At 46.6% G+C, this 21,913-nt stretch overlaps 1 protein-coding gene across 5 annotated transcripts in view; it reads left to right on the top strand.

The window, feature by feature from the left end:
- The first annotated feature begins 1,967 nt into the window (after nt 1-1,967).
- The window catches only part of SUSD4 (sushi domain containing 4), a 150,546-nt gene continuing 130,600 nt past the window's right edge, over nt 1,968-21,913 (top strand). For 2 of the 5 annotated variants that reach the window (XM_012459746.3, XM_012459747.3), the window contains exons 1-2: nt 1,968-2,088; nt 2,700-2,885. In XM_012459746.3, the coding sequence (XP_012315169.2) occupies nt 2,735-2,885 (151 nt within the window). In that variant the 5' untranslated portion in view covers nt 1,968-2,088; nt 2,700-2,734. Of the gene's footprint in view, nt 2,089-2,228; nt 2,314-2,699; nt 2,886-21,913 lie in introns of those variants that run through there. The other 3 variants (XM_064383546.1, XM_012459744.3, XM_012459745.2) reach the window with 2 other exon arrangements.

Raw genomic sequence — 21,913 nt, 5'->3', positions numbered from 1 at the left:
GGGTAAAGGTTTCAGGGAAGTAGATTTCAATGTAGGAAAGGTTTTTCTAAGAGACCTGTTGACAAATATAAACAGGCTACCTTGATAAGTATTCAATGGGGGCTGAAAGACCACTTATTAGAACTGTCAGAGAGGAGACTCAAGCATAGATCCCATGTTTGGATCAGATAAACTTGAATGTTCCTTTCAGTCCCAACATTCTCTGTAAAAATAGATTGTACTCCAGCCAAAGAACAGATTTCAACAGCACTTGGATATATCACTTATGATTGTAAGAACATGTGCATGATCAACAAATATTTCTGACCATTGTTGATTTGGTGGATATTTAAACAGATTTAGAAAATTTACTAAGAAAAAAAATGGAATAAATATTCAAACTGTAGAGGACAGTCACAGGATCTCAGGAAGGTAGAAGGTCCCCTACTAAGATTTGTGGGGTCCCAAAGTATAACCTGTAGCAGAACTGGACTTGTGCTGGTCAAAATCTTGTTTATTTTGTGCAAAGGTGCCATCTGAATTTCACACACACATACCCCCCAAAATAATGGAACTTGACTTATCTGCTAAAAGCTAATCTATTCTGAAAGAATTTGTTAAAATTACTCCCAGTAAGAATTGACACAGTAAAAGCTGTAATTTCCCAACTACCATCGGTATGTGAGATGTTGGGAAAATCGATAGAAGCAAGGGATGATTTGGTAGCTGTATCAGGAACATGGTTTTCATATCCACAAATTGGAGAATCATGGAGTGTCACTGGCTCTATAGTGCGGCCGGTGGTCACCACCTCATTAGCTGACATCTCTTAATCACTGTGGCTGGAATGTGGGCTTCCCAATCTTGAAACCGACCGCGGGCGGTTAGAGCAGGCGGCGAGTGAGAGCTGCACCCGCTGCGGGCTGAGCTCGGATACGAGAATCGGCGCAGAGAGAGGGCACGATCAGGCGAACTCTCTCCACTTGGGGCTGGGAGGGCAATCACCCCAGTCCCCTTGGCTTCCTATCTACGACCCCGGAAGCCTCCCCTCCTCCAGATACCCAACCTTCTGCGTGTCACCGAGCACCCGCCACCTCCGCCTCCCGGCCCAGGGGAGCGTCTCCCAGGCCGAGGCTCCGAGGGGCCCGCGCGTCTCCAAGACCGGACAGGGGTCCTCACTCACAACGCCTGCGGCTGGCAGAGGGAAAATACCAAGGGTGCTGAGGAGCGGGAGAGTGCCTGTCAGCTGCTTCAGGTCGTCCTTCCGACTCCCGAGGACACGCAGAGCCTCGGCGGAGGTGGGGGCGAGGAGGGGTTAACGCGGGAAATTAAGACTTTAGCAATTGGCGGTGCTCAAGTTAACCGGGTCTGCGGCGAGCGTTCTGGGGTGCGGAGCAGCCGGCCGCGCACTCGCTCCGGGTCTGGAGCCACCACCGCGGCAGCAGTTCTAGGGCGGAGCGCTCTCCCGCGCCGGGCCGCGCCGCGGGCTGGGGGCACCGGAGGCCGCGAGGAGGCCGAGGCGGGCAGCGGGGCAGGCGCGCAGCCGGGGCAGGGGCCGCAGTCCAGCGCCGGGGAAGGGGCGACCGAGCTGCGTGCGTGTGCGAGAGCGGCCGCCGGCGCCTCGCGCCCCGACAGGTGCAGGCGCGCGGGCTTCCCATTGGTTGCGGCGGCGGCGGCGGCGGGCCCCGTCCCCGTCCCCGCCCTCGCCAGTCCCCGGCCCAGCCGCGGCGCTGGATGGGTTGGCAGAGGCGCGTGCTCGCGCGCCCGCGCGCCCCTCGCCCCGTCCCGCCCCCCCACCTCGCCCCGTCCCCGCCCCTTCCCTCTCTCCGCGCCGCCGCCGCCGCGCGCTCGCAAGTTCAGGTAGCGGGCGCGCGGGCGCCTCCGCGGGGGCGCGCGGCCGGGCTCCCGTCCTCCCCCCGCACCCGCTCGCTCGGGGGCGCCTGGGGAGGGAGCGCGCGGGCGGGGAAACTGGAGCCGGGCGCCGCCACCGAAGCTTCCGTCTCGCTCGCTCGCGCAGCGGCGGCAGCAGAGGTCGCGCACAGATGCGGGTTAGACTGGCGGGGGGAGGAGGCGGAGGAGGGAAGGAAGCTGCATGCATGAGACCCACAGGTAAGACCGACAGCCCCGGAAGGGGCTTCCTACCTGGGGAGGCGCGCGCAGGCCAGGAAGAGGGAGTTGGTGCCTGGTGCTGCTCCCCAAGGGAGAATTTTTTTTTTTTTTTTTTTTTTTTTTTTTTTGACAGCGCAGAGGAATCTTACTGGGGACTGGGGCAGTAGGATCCATCCCAATCCCGAGGAAAACCAGAGAAGTAGCTTGGGGAGACGGTGCCACATTGTGAGATTCCCAGACAGAAATGTATAGGCCCAGGGAAAAGTGTCTTCTCGGCCCCGAGGCGCCGGGAGGCTTTAGACTTTCCCGTGGTGGGCACAGCTGCTGAATCCCGGGGACCGGCGCGGAGCCACTGTGCGCTAACCCCTGCCCTCCCTCCTGTCCTCCATTCCCCAGCACGCGCAGCATCCCACGGCGGCTGTTACTCAGTGCACCCGGCTTGGGGGAAGGCGGGGGACCTCGCCGTGGGAAAGGGGGCGGGGGCCGCGCGGGGGAGGAACCGGGATGGAGCCTGGGAAGCCGAGGCGCCGGGTCCCAGAGCGGAGGAGGGGAAGCGTGGCCCCCAAGCCCGGGCAGTCTGGCTTATTGTGGTGTTCCGCTTCTGGTTGCAGACTCTTGCAAGCTGGATGCCCTCTGTGGATGAAAGATGTATCATGGAATGAACCCGAGCAATGGAGATGGATTTCTAGAGCAGCAGCAGCAGCAGCAGCAGCAACCTCAGTCCCCTCAGAGACTCTTGGCCGTGATCCTGTGGTTTCAGCTGGCGCTGTGCTTCGGCCCTGCACAGCTCACGGGTGGTGAGTGACCCCGCTGTGACGGGAGGGCCCGGGGATGGCCCAGAGGGGAGAGATAGCCTAGCTGCCAGGACAGCCCTGCACCCCTCCCCCATATACCCAGACTTCAGGAGGACCTGACAATGCGAGGGTGCCTGCGTCCTAGCCTATGGCCGCCCTTCTCCAAAACCCCTGGAGTTCCTTGAAAATTCCCCTGTGGAGCCAGCACAGATTCACACACCCACATTCTGTCTGGAGCTTCCCACCAGCCTCGGGGCCTGGCTTCTCCCAAGGAAAGACAATAAAGCCTGGCTCATTATTCCTACTTTGGCCAAGAAAAAGAGGGGCGGGGGAGAAGTGGTGTATTTGTGGACCTCTGACCCTTGCCAATGTCTTCAGCAGACAGGTCAGATTTCAGCCTCTGCATTTAAGCAAGAGTTGTAAGAACCACCTTGAGAACGTGAAGGGTCTGGAAACGTGGTCAGACTGGCTGAGGGGCAGGTTTATTTGAAAGTTAACTTTCCCTTTCCCTGTGTGTGTAGCCTGTCTGTGTATGCTGGGGCTGGGTAGGGGGTGCAGAGATATTCTTTAGGTGTGTTTTTGACAGATTGCTTTGCTCATTGAGGTCTGATATAGGGGAATAAAGTCAGTTGCTCTTCTATGAAGTAGAAGTTAGCTGAAATAAAATGGATAGCCTCAGCCTCCGTGGGCGGCTAATCTATAACATATTTGGTTCTGGGGGAGGGGGATCTTTTGGTTGTGGTAGAAGAAGACAGATGGAGTTCTGTCTGAATTTCAGAGCCTAGTCTCCCTGCCTCCACTATTCATTGCCGTCCATCATTCCTGTCCATTGCAAACGTTCTCGAGCTTGCTGATGTGGACTTTAAAAGGAGCTGAAATACTGTTAATATATAAATAAATTATAATTGGTTGAAAAGCAAGTATTGATTGATATAAATAAACCATTTTAGCGTTTTAAAATATTGCTGTTTCAGAGAATTCGAAGGTGAAAATGGAAAAAAAAAGAGTGAAAATTAGCAAAAGTGGAGGAGAGATGTACCAAGTTGGGCTTTAACACAGAGCAGTCAATAACCCCTGCATTCCACTTCGACATCTGAAAGATGACCAGAGCATAAAGTGTTTATTACAATGTGCATATCTATCAAAATTAGTGCAAAAACACTTGCTTAGGGGGGACACTGGTTTTTATTTTTAAGAAGGAATAACTTTTTGGGTGCTTGTATTTTTTATAGAGATTTCTCTGAGGCACACTTCCTCTTCATGGAGGAAAAGGTCAGGTGTGAGGCCAGGCCAGCACCTGTGTGGCCTTGCCAGGGCTCAGGTCACAGCCTCTGATCTGCCGTGTACACCAGTCTGCTTCGCAGACGAGGAATAAACGGGCAGAACAGTATTGGGTGCATCTGGATCATTTCCTGCCCTCCTCTCTTCTTTGGCCCCCCAGTTCTAGCTTTCATTCTCTCAAACCAGGTCAACGTGATTTTCCATCTTCTTGGTCCATTTCTCTCATGTAGATGACAGACTAGTTAATCAAGGTTCATTTACATTTGTCTTGACTGTTGTTATTGGATGGGTGAGGTCTGAGCACAGCCGAGATTCGTTTTGTGCTCTTAGTTCTGCTCGTTCGTGTTTACAGAGCATCCTCCTCAGTATTTCAGAGCTCAATGTACATCATGGCCACCTCAGTCTTGTGGCAGTCACCTGTAAGGTTCCTATGGCATGTCTTTTTTCCCTGCCTTCCCAGCGGGGATCATGCCAAGCAGAAATATTCAGAGTGTTGGCGAAGAGGATGGGAGTAAGGGTTGCCTGTCACCTGTCAGTCTCAGAGCTCTTTCTTTTTAGGTGCTCATATGCTGCAGAAAGCTAGCCATCAGCTTATCACCTTGAACTCCTTCAGGCTGAGAGTGTGATTTCTGAAAGAGTATTTATCACTTCACAGTTCCTCTATGAATAAACAGTTTGGGCAGGCAAGGGTGGTGGGGGGTGTCCTGTGGAGTTCACTATACAGAGATTTTCTTTCTTAGGAAAGAAACTCACATGGAGGCTACAGTAAGGCAATAAAAGCAAATTCACCTTAGCTCTAGACCCATGCTTCTAAAACTTTAATGTGGCTACAAATCACCTGGGATCTTGTTGAAAAGGCGGGTTCTGATTCATTTGGTCTGGAATGGGGCCTGAGATTCTGCATTTCTAATAAGCTCCCAGGTGAAGCAGTTACCACTGATCCAAGAACCACACTTTGATTAACAATGCTTGAGACTAAGGCACTCCTTAAAATAAGTTACTCTACTCCAGACTTTCTGCCATCACTCTCAATTACTAAATGCAAATGGCCTGTGAGGGGCAGAAGTCTCACCTGATATCTAATCTTCAGGTGATACACAGAGCTGAAAATCAGCCCTCAGGGAGTGCTTTTTTTCATCCACAAAAAGGTGTCTATTTAATAGACACTTTTCTGAAATGTGGATTTTTATTTTTGATTGCTTTCAATGGAAAAGGAACACCACAATGACAAGGTATCATCATCTCAGCTAGGAGAAAAAAAAGCATGTCCCCAATATGATATTAAAGTAAAAGCCTGAACTAGAAAGGCAGAAATTGAGAAAATGATTAGACAAAGAAAAGTGGGAACAAGAACTCCATCAAAAATGAAATGCTTTGTCTTAGAAAGCCAGAGCTCCGATTCAGTCCTTTGAACCCTAGGGAAGCTTTTATGAGCCAGACTTGTCCTGAGGTGATGTTTGGGTGGCTCTCTCCAGGTTGTCTTTTGTCATGAAGGAAGAGGGTCCTCATTTGGGGCCACTGAGACCAAATGCTGTGCGACAACTAACATGAGGTTGGTGGGGAGATACAGGACCATGAGTGCATGGAATCTGCATGGAGCATGGCTTCAGCTGTTTCTCTCCTTTCTGCTCCGGCACACGTGACCAGAGACCTGCTGGGGTTTGAGGGATGCCCAGAGTGTCCCCCACCCCCAGGCTTCAAGGAAGAGAGCCAAGAGTTTGCTCAACAAGCAACTCCTTTAAGGTGAATTCTTTAGCACATTTCTATATTAGAAATAACTCATACCAGGCTCTGCCACTTGATAGCTTTGGGGTCCTGGGCCTTGGGAGCCTCAGCTTCCTCATCTATGAAATGAGGATGATGGTGTCTAATTTACGGGCTTGGCATGAAGGATGGAAATCATGTAGGCACTTAGTAAATGTAAGTAGTAGTAGGGAGGAGGGGGCTAAGACAGTGTCATAATTTTGGAGACCTTTCATTCAATAAACATTGAGTGCCTATCCCCTGCCCTGAGCTATGCACTGTTGCATAAATGTGATTTTTACCTAGAACTCTCTCTTACTCTTCATTTTTTTTCCCACATGAGCACATTTTCTCCAATTTCTCTTTAACCCCAACTTTTCCCTAGTCAGCAAGTTCTTCCCTTGCCCGGGCTCCCATTGCACTAACTATAACCTTCTATCATAATATTGTCTCATTTACTAGACCACAAGCCCACTGAGGCGAGAACCCTGACTTTATTCATTTTTGTGTCTCGGGTACCCAGCACAACATCTGACACACAGTAGATGTTCAGCTAATTTTGATTGAGAGCAAGAAAACAAATTCCCATATTACTGCCACACCGTTTAGAAAATAATTACTATGAGTGAGTTACTTTATATAGAACTGCAAAAGTTTCATAATAGCTGGGGCTACATCCAATTAATGGTAGTCTATGAGGTTGGGAAAAAATCAGGAAAGGCTCTAGAGAAGAGCTAGCACTTAGGATAGGATGGTGGGGAGGGAGGGTGCATCTCAGGTAGAGGGATAGCTCGTGCAAAGGTGTGGAAGTGGTTACGTGACTGGACTCTTCAGGGAGCAGAAAATGGTCTGTGTAATCTAGAATATAGTATACTTACAAGGAATCAGTAGGTTAGAAGGAAAAATAGGTTAGAACCTTATTGTAAAAGTCCCAGAAGCCCCAATGAGGGTTCTGAAAGTCACACAGCAGGCAGTGGGGAACCCATGGGAGGGTTGAGAGCAGGAGCAAAACATCATCTGAGCTTGGCTCTTCCTTTCTCTGTTTCTAGGTCTCTGACTCAGGTAAATCCCCAGTCCAGCTGCCCTCTCTGTACCCAAGTTATGGTCCTAGTGCAGCTGAATTAAGCTCCTGGAGGTCTCATTTGGTTCATGTTGCTGTAGTGTTGTGCTGTGTGCCAGCAGGTAGAAACAGATGCTTTCTGACTGACTTACTGATTTCTAGATGTCAAGTTCCTTGGTTTTATTGAGAAACCTTTTTTTACGTGGTAGAGTGAAAGCTTTTCATTCAATGCTACATCTAAAATTCACAATTTCAAACTGCACTTAATCTGTACACAAAGTCCCATCTCCTCAAACTCTAACGTATGTTTCTTCAGCAAAAGGCTACCGTAATTTAAGCATCATGGAAACTCTTTTGATTTATCCAGTGGGTGAAATGTGAAAGCTTTTGGAGGCAGAAGGATTTCATATAACAAGTAGCAAATCTCTCATCTCAGGCCTGAAGAGGCAAGTCAGAGAATCAGTGTCCTTTAATTTTTGGATATAATGAAGAATGTAGTGAAGATCTCTCTCCAATAAATACTGATTAGATACGTGAAGAAAAGCACCTAAATTATTCTGTTCCTGGTGTCAGAAACATATTTCCAAAGCTTGCAAAAGACCAAATGGCTTGCCTTTAGATGGGAAGCTCTGGTATAAACAAGAGCTCTGCATTCTCTATAGGATGGACAGAACTCAAAGTTCAACCTCTGTCCTTAAATTGCCACCTGGCTTTGGCCAAGTGGTGTGACTTCCCCTTGACTCAGTTCCTTTCATATCACTAATATTTGATTCTGGATTACAGGAATTTGATGGATTCTAAAATCTGGGTAAAGCCGCTCTCTTTTTCCCACCCATCCATCCATCTTCTTCCAGTGTCTGTTGTACACCCTGGGGGTACACAGATAAGGAGACACAGTCCTTGCTTCTGAGAAAACGTACAAGTAAGGGTTGGTGTCTTCTCAAAAGTTTAAAAGCAAAAAGCATGCACAAAATTATTTTTTCCACACATATCTTAAATCTGATTTAAAACTTAGTGTGAGTGTTATTTATTGATTCTGACGAGAAGGTGATTTTGCAGACCGCTCTTCTTTATCCTTGCCCTGGTTTGAAAGGTCATTTGCTGTTTGACAATTGAAATAACTGCACATAGTAACAGTATGTCTAAATAGATCATTGGGATCATTGCCTCTGACTTGAGTGAAAGAAAGGGGTGAAAGGATAGGCTTTCAAATTTGTATACAAATATGGTCCCACTTCACAGAAACTAATCATAGTATCTAGGACTGATTCATAGATGTATATTCTTATGTATTTTATTGATTTATTGGTCCATTCTCATAAGAATGAGCTGTTCAGCTATTGTTAACCATGGAAGATTGGGAAAAGGGAAGATTGGGAAAATTTTAAATTGGCCAACATCTGGGTGATTGATACAAGTTTCCAAATTGCTAATAATCCTTCAATAATAATTAAAAAGTGCTTATCATGTACCAACTCAGTTTTTCACACTTTGTGGATAGTAACTCATTTAATCGCTCACAGCTGTATGAAATAGATACTATTATTTATCCTTATTTTATAGAAGAAGAAAAGAAGGCATGGAAAGATTAAGCAACTTGTCCAAGGTCACCTGGCTTGCAAGTGGGCGTGGTGACCCAGATTATCCTTTTAAGGGTAATCTTTCTTTTAGCATGCCAGGGCTTGAAATCCCAATCCCTAAATACATTTTTTCTTTGTGTTGTATTTGACTCAAGATTTTTCTATAAGCTACAGTTACCAAATATTTTGAAACGCCCCCTGCCCTAATAGAAGGGAACTCTCTTGTGGTGTGAGCAAAAAGCAGAACGCACACAAACAAATCAACAACAACAACAAAACCCCACAACCCAAGACAAAGTGAAGTCCAGAGCACCTGAACCTTTGGCTCTGAATGGTGAATGGTAAGAGGACAGAAACCCATGTGCCTGTCCTTTTGTGGCTGTTGGAGGAAGGTAGTCAGAATGGGTCGTGTCTGACTCTTACCTGCTTTGCCAAGGGTGAGTAAACAAATGGCTGGTTTCTGGGGCCTTCTGCTAGTGACTGTCACTGCCATCACCATTCCCTTCTGAGGGTTCTCTGAGCTCTGTTGCCCCCTTAGTGAGAGCCTTCCTGAGAATGGTTCTTTTTCATGTAATTTGGACAAGCACTTAACAAGTATACAGTTTGCAAGATGTTTCTACCTGTATTACCACCTTTAATTTTCTTAACAACCTAGTAAGATGAGGAAGAGATTTTGAGTATTTCTCTCTCTCTCTTTTTTGCTTTCTGCCTTTTGTTGTTGTTTTTAAATTTAAAGAGATGTTCTTAGTGAGGTTGTTGTTCCAGGGGTCCAGAAATATCAGACAAAGACAGATTAGGTGTAATAGCTTCTATTGGTCAAGACGTTCCTCTTCATCATTTTGGTCCAGACTTTAAACTTATCTTCTCAGCTGTAAGATATAGATGATAATCTAGTTAGTATATGTCAAAAGGTAAACGAAAAACAATATCTGGCCAGGTGCAGTGGCTCATGCCTGTAATACCAGCACTTTGGGAGGCTGAAGTTGGAGAATCACTTGAGCCCAGGAATTTTAGGCTATGATAAGCTATGATCGTGCCTCTGTACTCTAGCCTGGGCAACAGAGCAAGACCCTGTCACTGCAACAAGAAAAAAAAAAAGAGAGAGAGAGAAAGAAATCTAAGGATTGTGAGTGTGTGTAAAAAATTTCCTCCAAAAGGTTAAATTTGGGCTGGATGTGGTGGCTCATGCCTGTAAATTCAACACTTTGGGAGGCTGAGTTGGGTGGATCACAAGGTCAGGAGTTCAAGACCAGCCTGGCCAAGATGGTAAAACTCCATCTTTACTAAAAATACAAAAATTACCCAGGCGTGGTGGCTGGCTTCTGTAATCCCAGCTACTCGAGAGGCCGAGGCAGGGAATTGCTTGAACCCTGGAGGTAGAGGTTGCAGTGAGCTGAGATCATGCCACTGCCCTTCGGCTTGGGTGACAGAGCAAGACTCCATCTCAAAAAAGAAAAAGGTTAAATTTGAAGTAAAGTTAACATGATAGTTTGTGAGATCTGAGGGTCATATACTCAGAAAGCCATGTTTGATGGTATGAGCTGAAGATGCTGTGTTTTAGGAAAGAATTTGGCCCAATATTTCCTCTTCTCTCAGAATGATACTGTACTACCCTAAGAGAAAAGAAACTGTTCACTCAAGAAGAAAAACAAATAGAAATAATTAAGTGAGTTGCTCAAATAGCTTCTTAATTGCGAGTATTATAATTGCTTTCTTAATATTAAACAAGGTAAACTGGGAACATCAGAGAAATCAAACAAAATAATTCTTGACATGATTAGGAAAGGACAGTAAACTTGGGAGTGCCATTACAGGTGAACCTCCCCTGTGGAACCAGAGGCATGTGCAGGCCCCAGCAGGTCAGGGCCTGCAGGCAGACAGAAGCATCACCCTTTCTGTGTGTGCGCCCAATCTCCAGGAGTGGATTTTGGTTCTTAGGAGTGAGAAGAATTGCAGAACTGGGTAAACCTGATCGGTGATCATTTTGTCATCATCCCAATCCATTGAGCATTTCAAGAGAGGATGAGTAAGGGTGACGTTCTTTGAAAATGAAGGTGTAACTTGGTTATCTCATGTTTTGTTTGAAATTTGTGACTTTTATCTTCCAGAATTACCAGCCTGGAAGTGGAGATGAGCAAGGAGGGTCACTCATGCATTATATTCCTTTTTTCTCAGAGTGACAAAATATAAAAAGACCTTATTTTTTGGGTCTGATTGTATTTATGGAAGACATAGTGGTTGAGTTGGGTAAGTCAGTAAGAGGGAGATTCTTTTTAAGAAAGAAAGAAAATGGGCCCAGTGTGGTGGCTCATGTCTGTAATCTCAGCACTTTGGGAGGCGGAGGTGGGTGGATCACTTGAGGCCAGGAGTTTGAGGCCAGCCTGGCAAACATGCAAAAATCCCATCTCAACCAAAAATACAAAAATTAGCTGGGTGTGGCAAGGCATGGTGGCTCATGCCTGTAATCCCAGCACTTTGGGAGGCCTAGGCGGGTGGGTTACTTGAGATCAGGAGTTTGAGACCAGCCTGGCCAACATGGCAAAACTCTGCCTTTACTAAAAATACAAAAATTAGCCGGGCATGGTGCCACACACCTGTAATCCCAGCTACCTGGGAAGCTGAAACAGGAGAATTGCTTGATCCCAGGAGGTGGAGGTTTCAGTGAGCCAAGATTGTGCCACTGCACTTCAGCCTGGGTGACAGAGTGATACGTCATCTGAAAAAAAAAATTAGCCAGTTGTGGTGGTGGGCTTCTGTAGACCCAGCTACTCAGGAGGCAGAAGTGCAGTGAGCTGAAATCGAGCTACTGCCCTCCAGCCTAGGAGACAGAGCAAGACCCTGTCTCAAAAAAAAAAAAAGAAAGAAAATGTATTGTTATGCATTATCTGCATAAGAATATTGTGGATTCTTTGACATCTTCATGTACACAGCGCTGTTCCTGTTCTAAATAATTGCAAATTCAGATTCTCAGTACATAGAAGAATCCTTCAAACTTTCCTAAACACTTAAACCCAGAAGATCCTGATTTTCTCCAGGTGAGAAACAATAGGATCTGCTTGTTTTGTAAAAATTTAATAGGTTTAGAGTTAATCTCGTGAGAGGCTCTCAACCGTCCTTTTAAGCTACCACTGTTGACCAACTCTGAGTCTCAGTGTTAGAATCTAACCCAAAGATGCTCTTTCAGTTAATGTTTTGTGTGTGTCGGGGGGTCTCATCTGTACATTTTGGTTATAGCATGACAGCATATACTCAGTGTCTGATGAAGGCTACCTCAGTGTTTAAATTATACTTACACAAAATGGGGGGTGTAATCTCTTAGAAATGTACAGTTCCTCTGATTTAGAACAATATGGTTCTGGATTGCTCTGTGACCTTTAAAAGGCTTGCCCAGATTTTTCCCTTTGAGTTGTAAATGGTGGACTGGGCTTTTTCTATCATCCTTCTGTTCACACCATTGCTTTGTAGATGGGAGGTGCTCATTCCGGTTTTTTTTTTTTGGAGGCAGAGTCTCATTCTGTTGCCAGACTGGAGTGCAGTGGTACAATCTCGGTTCAGTGCAACCTCCGCCTCTTGGGTTCAAGCGATTCTCCTCCCTCATCCTCCCTAGTAGCTGAGATTACAAGTGTGTGCCACCACACCTGGCTACTTTTTTAATTTTTGGGTAGAGACAGGGTTATACCATGTTGGTTAGGCTGAACTCTTGACCTCAAGTGATCCACCCACCTTGGCCTCTCCAAATGCTGGGATTACAGGTGTGATAATTTGCTTTTAATAATGACTTGATTTAAGTTTTTTTGGGGGCAAAGACTTGGAGAAGTATAGGGTCTTGTAGAAAACACATAGGGCCAGTTTTCCATGCAACTGTCACCAACTGGCTGAGTGACCGTAACCTAATTACTGCCTCAGTCTCATTATCTGTGAAAAGGCAACAATACTTGGACCATCTGCCTTCCATGGTTGTGAGAATCAGGGGCATCACTGAGGGAAGTATCATAACTATTTGAGGTACCAACATCACCACCAACAAACTGGTAATGCATTTGTACTACATTCACTGTGCTGGAGTTAGCCCTACCTAGAGCTTCCTTCGTCCTGAAGGGGTATAGCTTAACAAATGCATCACAATACCCAATGGCACAGGCCAAGATAGACGTGGAATAAATGAAGTGATCGTTGGCCTCAATAGTCCCATGGAACTAACTGTCATGATTTAGCATGATAGGTCCTATAGTGGAGGTTTATTTCAGAGAATGGGGAGAGGGAGGAGTAGGGAAAGGCTTACCAAAGAATGTGACATTTGAGCTAAGCTTTGAACAATAAAATAGTTTTCCAGGCAGAGAAGGTGTCGGAGGTGATATTTTTCAGGAGAGAAGACTGGGAAAGCAGAGACTTGAATGATAAAGAATATGTACTGAAGACAAGGAATAGCTTAAGGCAGCCTTAGTAAAGGGCCAATAGCTTGGGAAGAGAAGAGGCCAGAAAGGCAGGTTGGCCTCACATGCCCAGCTAACTAGAATGCTTAGGAATTTGAACTTTATACGGTAGCAGCTGGGAGCCTACAAGATATGTATTCAGGGGCATGGAGTCGTCTGATCTTTGTTTCAGAAAATAATGCTTTAACAATGTGGGAGCAGAAGAGAAGTAGAGAGACCTTTGGTCATCGAGTGCTTATTGTGCATGTGTTAGTGAACGGGTGGAGGATACACTGGGGGAACAAAGCAAAGCGCTGCCCTCAGGAAAGTTATATTCTAGTGTGGGCTACTTAGGAAACTCTTGCATTGACTCAGAGGGACGTGATGAGAGCTTTCACTGGAGAACAATAAATGAAGGTAAAAGATTCAGAGAAGGAAAATTCATGGAGGCCAGACTGCTGGCTGGACATGGGGATGGAGGAGGAGGAGGAGGAGGAATTAGCAGAGCTCCAGCAGTGGTCATTCGGAGGGAAAGCTAATGAGTTCATTCTGGATGAGGAAGCTTGGGTCACCTGCAGGACATCCATTTGGGCACCATCTGTCTATCAGGCAGTTGAAAACTCAGTTTGGCACTCAGGAGAGGGATTCGGGCTGGCCATGAAAATTTGTTATCTACATTGAGAGGGTCGCTAGAGCTGCAGGAGGAGCTGAATTTCCCAGGAAGCAAGGGTAGAATGAGCAAATAGGAGAGTTTCAGGATGAAGCCCAGGGGACACTCACATTTTAAGTGTCAAGAGAAGCCAGTAGGGAGGCTGAGGAGTTATGCTGACCGTCAGCATTGGTCATAATAAGAATTTTAGAGAAACAAACAACAGTTTATTCTAGCAACTGATTGCCCCTCTTATTTGGAGGCAGGAGACTTATGTGTATATTACTAGGTTAATGTTTAAGTAATCTGAATTCTAGATGCCCATATCAACTGGACAGAAAGTTGGCAGAGCCAGAAGGAAGGAAGCCTATGATTACGGGATGGAAAATCCACATAAGAGATATCCGAGGCTCAGCTGCAGAAGAGTCAGAACCTTTTTCTTTTCTTTTTTTTTTTTTTTTTAAATATTTTATTGCGTTTTTGGTTTGGGGGTACATGTGAAGAACATGTAGGATTGTTGTATAGGTACATACATGGCAATGTGGTTTGCTGCCTTCCTTCCCATCACCTCTATCTGGCATTTCTCCCCATGCTATCTCTCCCCAACTCCCCATCCCCTGCTGTCCCTCCCCTAGTTCCCCCCGACAGACCCCAGTGTGTGATGCTCCCCTCCCTGTGTCCACGTATTCTCATTGTTCAACACCCACCTATGAGTGAGAACATGTGGTGTTTGATTTTCTGTTCTTGTGTCAGTTTGCTGAGAATGATGGTTTCCAGGTTCATCCATGTCCCTACAAAGGACACGAACTCATCATTTTTTATGGCTGCATAGTATTCCATGGTGTATATGTGCCACATTTTCCCTGTCCAGTCTATCATTGATGGGCATTTGGGTTGGTTCCAAGTCTTTGCTATTGTAAGCTCTTGTTGCCCAGGCTGGAGTGCAGTGGCATGATTTTGGCTCACTGCAGCCTCTGCTTCCCCAGCTCAAGCAATTCTCCTGCTTCAGCCTCCCGAGTAGCTTTCTGGCCTTCACCAGGAGGACAAAGCTAAGAGGAGGAGAAGAGTACAGCAGGGTCAGTGTGGTCGTGAGTGGCTTTGGGTGTTTCCCTTCCTGGGGACGTTGAGCAGATGGGTCTGTCACCTGAACACTGCAGTGACGGTGGCCAGGGGGCTTCATTCCTGCTGCTGCCCCTCCTTTTTCCTGGGGCACTGGGATTTTTAAAAATATGTTCAGTGCTCCAGATACAAATTCTCCCTGCACAAATTTTTTGGCAGCCCTGTCCTTGAGTTTTTCAAAGATTCAGTCTTCTCTGGTTGTCAGTTCATCTTCAAAGTATTCGATTGTTAGAGAGTGATCTCTCCGTCACTCCACCCCCTGTGGCCAGCTCTGTCACCTCTGAAGCAAGTCCCTTAACCTCGCCACGCTTTGGTTTCTTCATCTGTAAATCCGGGGCCATAAGGCTTGTTCCTCTGGACTTCACAGGGACACAGGATGTGCTGGTATACAGGAGACAGTGTCATGGGCATTTGATAAATACGAAACAGAGTTATTATTGCGTGTCTGGAGGGAGACATCTCTTCATTGTGCCTAGGGCTATTTTTGCCTTTTGCCTCCTTAAGTACGAAGGGAGGGTAAGGGATGCTCTGTGCAGCATGTAAACGCCTCCCCACGTGCGGGTCCTGACCCCGTGAAAGCTCATCGTGTGTGGACATGATGTCAGGCAGCTGGAGGAGCTGTTTTGCTGCAAAATGGGATGTGCCAGTCTGTTCTCAGTGCCTGCTGCTGGCATGTTCAGTGAATGGTGGCGTCTGGAGATGGAGAAGGTCCTTGTGGCGTTGAGAGGAACTTCTCAATAGCTGTTGGCCCAAGCCCAGTCGGCTCCTTTTGTGTGCTCACAGAAGCCTCAGGAAAAAGAAATTAAACATGTGAGGGGGCATGTGATTTGTTATAGGTGCTCCCGAGGTCTGTGAGAGAGGGAGGTGCTCCACGCGTCCCTCGCTCTGCCTCCCCCTTATCCAGCATGCTATTTCTGTTGCTGGAAGTGTGCAGGCACCGTGAGTTCACCCCCACGGGCTCAGGTAGGACAGTGGGCGACCTGGGAGTTGCATTTGAATCCAGTGGCTCACTAAGTGCTTATCCTTGTTGTCGACTGCCTCCTCTCGCCTCCAGCTGCCTGCTGTCTCCAACTCTTGGGAATCCTCTTTATAGCTTTGCAGGTAGGATACTGCTTTTTGGTGTCTGTGGGCTGGAGATCTTGGGATTCCTAGTCCTTTGTGGGAATGCCTGGAAATCCTCTGCATTCCAGCCTCAGAGCCCTTCAGGAAAGCAGCCTGGTAGCCTGCTGAGAGCACCTTGCTGTAGCCTCTTCTCGGCCCCAGACCTTCCTAGATCTTTGCTACGTATGGGCCCCTGGAATGCCAGGGCCTGATGTGAGGAAGCATTCCTTAAAGTGCAGTCTGTTCAATGAGCTTTGAATTAATCAAGGAGGGTCTTGTGTGGTTTAAGGAGGTAGCAGGGCGTTTATCTATTCCCTCGAGAGCGGCTTTGCTGAAAATCTGCCGCTGCAGTTTTCATTTACATGGAAATGAGCGCACAGAGCTCTTGCCCCTTGTCATCTCCAGATGAAGGAAGACCCGGTTCTTTGGGAGCTCTTCAAACACACAGAGTCTCTAAAGCTGGGAGTGAACCTGTCCTATCTCCGTGGCAGTTGCCTTTGCATCTTGGGTGAAATACTGCAGCTACACTCAAGGGTAGACTCCTGCTACTCTGTCGTTGCTGCTGTTAAAATTGCCTTTTCTCAGTTTCCTCCATGCAGTGTGGTTTACAGGGGCTTCAGTCAAAAGCAGAGCTGGCTACTGGTCTCTGCCTTCACTTTGCTCCATGGTTTGTGTGCATCTTGCTGCCTACGTGCCTGGGTCTTCTAATACTTGGCATTTTCTTTAGTGCCTGCTGTGTTGATGTTGCTGCTAAACTGGGTCATGTTCTCGGTGATGTGGCCTAAGCTAACTTCCATGGAAATGCAAAAGACTGTACAAGCCCATTTCTTCCTGGACATTCAGTTGACACTGAAACTATTCGTTCAGTACCATTACTGGATTAAGATACACACACTTTGATAAGGTTGAAGAGTGCGATGGCCTCACATTCACGTGAGTGAGTGCACCCAGGATGATGCGTGGACTTGGAAAAGCCAGGGTGGAGCAAAATTCCCGTTAGCCCTGCTGACCCCACTCATTGACTCTGCCCTCAGCCTCTGTGCTGTCTCCTCCAGCTGGCCTTTCCACAGCTGTTCCTGTGTCTGGGCACCGCTCTGTCAGCTTCCATCTCACTGCCACAACCTGTGACTCTCAGATGGTCCTTGGCTTCCTCCCCAGCTCCAGGAAAACTCTCTCAGAACTCATAGAGCACTAGAATCATGGCATGGTGAGCTGGAGAGAGCCCGGGAGAGGGTATGGGCCCGGGGTTTACATGGACCCCCTTGCTCCCCTGCAGGCTTTTCCTGGACAGAGTGGGGACTGAGGGCACCTGGCCGAGCAAGCTGCCCCGGACACACCTGCTCCCTCCTGACTGTGCCCCTGCTTTAGATGTTGGGCCCCCTCATGTCCTTTCACCAGCATATGGAAATTCTGCACATGGCGCAGCCATATCGTTCTAGAGATGAGGAGAAAGAAGGGCTCTGTCACCATGCGACAATCCTCGGGGGGTGGGGGGTGGAAATCCGTGGTCTACCACTTTGGTGGCTTTATATGTGGGGCAAACAGCTTAATTGCTTCTGCCTCAGTTTACTCTTCTGTAAGGTGGGGGATGATAGTACCCATGTTATAGAACTGTTGTGAGAATTAAATAAGCTGAATCTATAGAAACAGAAGAGTGCGAAACACACACATATTGGTGTCTTCATTGTTACTGTTATGTTTTTAGTTATAAACTCCTTAAAGCTAGGATCCACAACCGATTCATCTTTTCTCACCTGACTGTGGCCTGTGTGTTCTAGATACTCAGTAAGCCTTTGTCTACTAACTTACAAATATGGGAAGGACTGAGAGCAAACCCTAATGTCAGACCTCTGCAGCCACCTTAGATTCCTCGAGGGCAGGCACTGTACTTTCCTCTTGCTTCTCTCTCAAACCACAGCATACATATGTAGTCCTGGTTGAGCACTCATAGCTTGATTAGAGGGTTGAAGCACTCCACAGCCAAGTTTAACTGCAAGGTCCGCTCCTCTATGAATTAAGGACACTGTGGAGACAAGGGTTGTATTATTTCTGAACGCTCCATCTTTTCCTCTTTGCTTCTGACATCTGGGTCAGGCAGCAACAGCAGCTACAGTGATGGGCAGGGAGGACAGTGAGAGGGTTGATGTCTGGCCTTGACTTGCGCCTTGCCCCTCTCTTGGGAGTGACAGCACCTGGAGTATTGAGTTTTTCACCGACAGTGATGAAGGTCCAAACATGGCTTTGCAGTCAGTCCTAACTAAGGGTGGAAAAGGGAGGAAGTCTTTCTGGCTTCTTATCTTCATCTACTCTTACATTTGTTCAACAAGAATTTATTGAGCCCTTAACTACGTTCAAGAGCTGCCCTAGGTGCTAAGACTAGAAATAAGAACACGGTACAGTCCCAGCCCTCAAGAGCTTGAGCCTATGTGGGATGCTGTCTCAGTCAGCTTGGGCTGCCTTAACAAAATGCCCTGCCGGGTGACTTAAACAACGGGAATTTATTTTGTCACAGTTCTGGGAGCTGGAAGTTCATGATCAAGGTGTCAGCAGGGCTGCGTTCTGGTGAAGGCTCTCTTGGCTTGTAGACACAGCCTTCTTGCTATGTTCTCACAGGGCCTTTTCTTGGTGTGGGTGCAGGGGTGGGGATGGGAGAGTGCTCTCTGGCCGTGTTGGATTAGGGCCCCACCCTTATAACTTCATTTAACCTTAATCATTACCTCTTAAAGGCCCTATCTCCAAATATAGTCGTATTGGGAGTTAAGGCTTCAGTGTATGAATTTAGAGGGACACAATTCAGTTTTTAGCAGATACCAAAGGAAGACAAATGTTAATTCTGAGGAAAAGCTGCTGTAAGGAACCCAGAGCTCTTATCCCAGCTGGGGGAAATCTAGGAAGGCTTCTAGGAGGAGATGATGCCAGAGCTCAGTTCTGAAGGAAGCAGAAATTAGGTGAAGAAGGGAGAAGGAAGCAATAGGAGCAAAGGTGAAACCACATGAAACTGCCAGTGTTTGTATAAGGTGAGGGCGGCAGGGGCTATGAACCATTAGCTTACCTATTCATGCATTTCATTAAGTCATTCGTCAATGTTTCCTAAGTGTCTGCTATTCATGCAGACACTGATGGTAGAGTCCAGAGATGAGCTGGAAGCTCAAATTTGCAGAATTTCCCAAATTGCAGGGCCATAACATTTGCTCTAATCTAATCAAACTACTGCTAGACACTCACATTATTTGATTACAGCTGCTGGCCACTAAAAATCAATTGCAAGTAGCACCCCAGGCCATCCATTGAGCCCACCCTGGTTTAGGTCAGGTAAATATCAAATTATTATGGGGAGTTAGCCTGCGGAGAAGTGATGGGTTAATATCCATAGTAATCGGAGGACATCACAGATTTCTTTTTTAAAAGTCATTTTGAATTTATGTTTTAAGGGACATTTTCTTCTCTCCTAGTCAAGATATTTTCTTTGCTTTTTGTTCTTTTTCTGATATTTAAAGTTAAAACATATGGAGCATCTGAACGATTTATGATTCCAGGTTTGGTCATCGGGCCGTTCTAATGGGGCCATGTTATGAGACCTGCAGCCCTTTTGGTTGGAGAAGGGGCCCCATGCCACCTGGCAGAGCGTGGTGGCCAAGTCCACTGTGGTCTCAGTCTCCTTGCTTGCCCCTCTCTGCTCAGTACCTCCCAGAGCTTCTTAGCTTCACGCCCATGGACCAGCTCCTGGAGGTCTCTGAACCATCCCCCCCCCCCACCCTGAACATGATGAAGACTTGTATGTGCATTTCTCTGAAGTGGGTTTGTGGCTTTCAGCGAATCTCAGATGGGTTCATTAACCGAAAAAGGTTTTTAAAAAAATCACAAGCTTAGAACAAACTGCTTAGAGTAAATCTGTACCTAAACTGTTGATACAGATCACAAAGAAGGAAACAGTTTTCAAGAGATTGAGGTTTGGGGCTTACGCACCTTTGGGCTAGGGTTGGTGCAGTACTGGGAAAGCCTAAAGGGGAAAAGTGGGCGGTGCTGGCCAGCAACTCCATTCGGACTGGTAGGCATCAGAGCTGTCCCTTTAATTGAACCCTTCACCCACCAGGGCAATTGAAAACACCGTGCAATTTAGAAAAGTTTCCTGCCACAACTGGCTTGGAAATGTGTGAGAAAGTGGCTTCTGTCTACATGGCATAAGAATCAATAGATACAGAACAGGTAGACTGATCAGCAAATGTATGTGGAGTCTGTAATATGCAAGGTACTGTGCTAGGCAGGACGGGAGAGTCGGAGATGAATGATGGCTAAGATTTAAAAGCCTGAGTTATTATAGAAAATTATGAGTGAAAAAAATCATCTTTGTTTTTCTCTCCCTGAAAATATGAACATAATGAGAAATATTCCAATAAACAGGCAAAAACGATGCTTTTGTCTCAGTTATCTCTGTAATTCAGCATGTTGTTATGACATATTGAAACATTATCGACTTTATAACTGTGATTACGCTACTGCTTCTAGTGTTCTAAATGGATGGTTTAGTTGCATATGAACAAAGTTTTTTTTTTTCCCCATTTGAATATTAGAAGTGTAACGAATGTTCCTGTTGTTTAGACCTGTGGTCCACTCAGTCTGGGCTTGGGGTTTGTCATGTTAGAGCTGAAGGGGCCGGAGAGGTTGCCTTAATTAGTGATAAGGAAATGAAGGCCCAGAAAGCAGAGTGAGGTGCTGGTGTCACAACTGGTTAGTGGCAGAGCTGGGACGGGGACCCCGGTATCTTCTCTCAGGTGGGGCTTCTCTATAACATCATTTGCTTTCCTCCAGACAACTGGGAATCATCACAACAGGATCCACCTCCTGAGGGTTATGTGGATTAAATGAGATAATACAAGGAAAGGTACTTACAGAAGGTCTGACTCAGAACACAAGCTCAATGAAGGCTAGCCAATATTGCTTGTATTATTCTTACTGCCTGTGAATCTTGTGCTCCCTAAGTTCATGCAAACTCTTATTTGTTTATATAAATTTATGGGGTACAAGTACAATTTTGTTGCATGCAGAGTGGTCAAGTCAGGGCTTTTAGGGTTTCCATCGCCCATATAATGTATGTTGAACCCGTTAAGTAATTTCTCCTCATCCACCCCCTTCCCACCCCTCACCTTTCTGAGTATCCATAGTCTATTATTTCATTCTCTAGGTCCATGTGTACAACTTTTTTGGCACCCACTTCTGAGTGAGAACATGCAATATTTGTCTTTCTGTGCCTGGCTTATTTCACTTAAGATAATGACCTTCAGTTTCATCCAAGTTGCTGCAAAGACATGATTTTCTTCTTTTTTACGGCTGAGTAGTATTCTGCTATGCGTATATACCAGATTTTTAAAAATCTAGTTATTGGTTTATGGACACTTAGGTTGATTCCACATCTTTGCTGTCGTGAATAGTACTGCCATAAACATACAAGTGCAGGTGTCTTTTTGATGTGATGATGTCTTTTCCTTTGGGTAGATACCCAGTAATGAGATTGCTGGATCAAATGATGGTTCTATTTTTAGTTCTTTGAGAAATCTCCAAACTGTTTTCCATAGAGGTTGTGCTGATTTACAATTCCACCAATGATGTATGAGTTGTTATGATGTTTTAAAATCTTTTCCATAATGGCCATTCTGACTGGGGTAAGATGCGATCTCATTGTGTAAATAAACCCTTTTTGAATAGGCTCTTCCCCGCCCCCGTGTCACTGCTTGGTGAATGTATTTCATATATGTATGATCTGCTAACTCCTTATTTCAATTCCCCTCAAATGCATCTGCCCTTCATCTGGCTTCAGACGGCATCCCCTGGTTATAGGGAACACCCAGGTGTGCCTTGCACTTTTTTATGGAGTTTCAGTAAGCTGTTGTCCTTCAGACTTCACCTCCTTAGGAAGGTCACTCCCTGTCAGCCCCTCTGTCTCCTCACTTCTTCTGTCTGTCTCAGTCTCCCTTGGCTGGGACTCTGCAGTTCCCTGAGGCTTGGCTGAGGAGCACTGGCAGACAGCTGCCCAGGCATGTGGGCAGGCCCAAGGCCAGAGTGACAGGTTCCTTTCTGATGTTATTCAG

The sequence above is a fragment of the Aotus nancymaae genome, unplaced genomic scaffold, assembly GCF_030222135.1.
Source record: "Aotus nancymaae isolate 86718 unplaced genomic scaffold, 86718_ANA_hifiasm-v0.15.2.pri h1tg000032l_0, whole genome shotgun sequence".
Taxonomy (NCBI): Eukaryota; Metazoa; Chordata; class Mammalia; order Primates; family Aotidae; genus Aotus; species Aotus nancymaae.
Note: the sequence above shows the minus strand (reverse complement) of the source record. Positions and strands in the feature narration are given on the sequence as shown.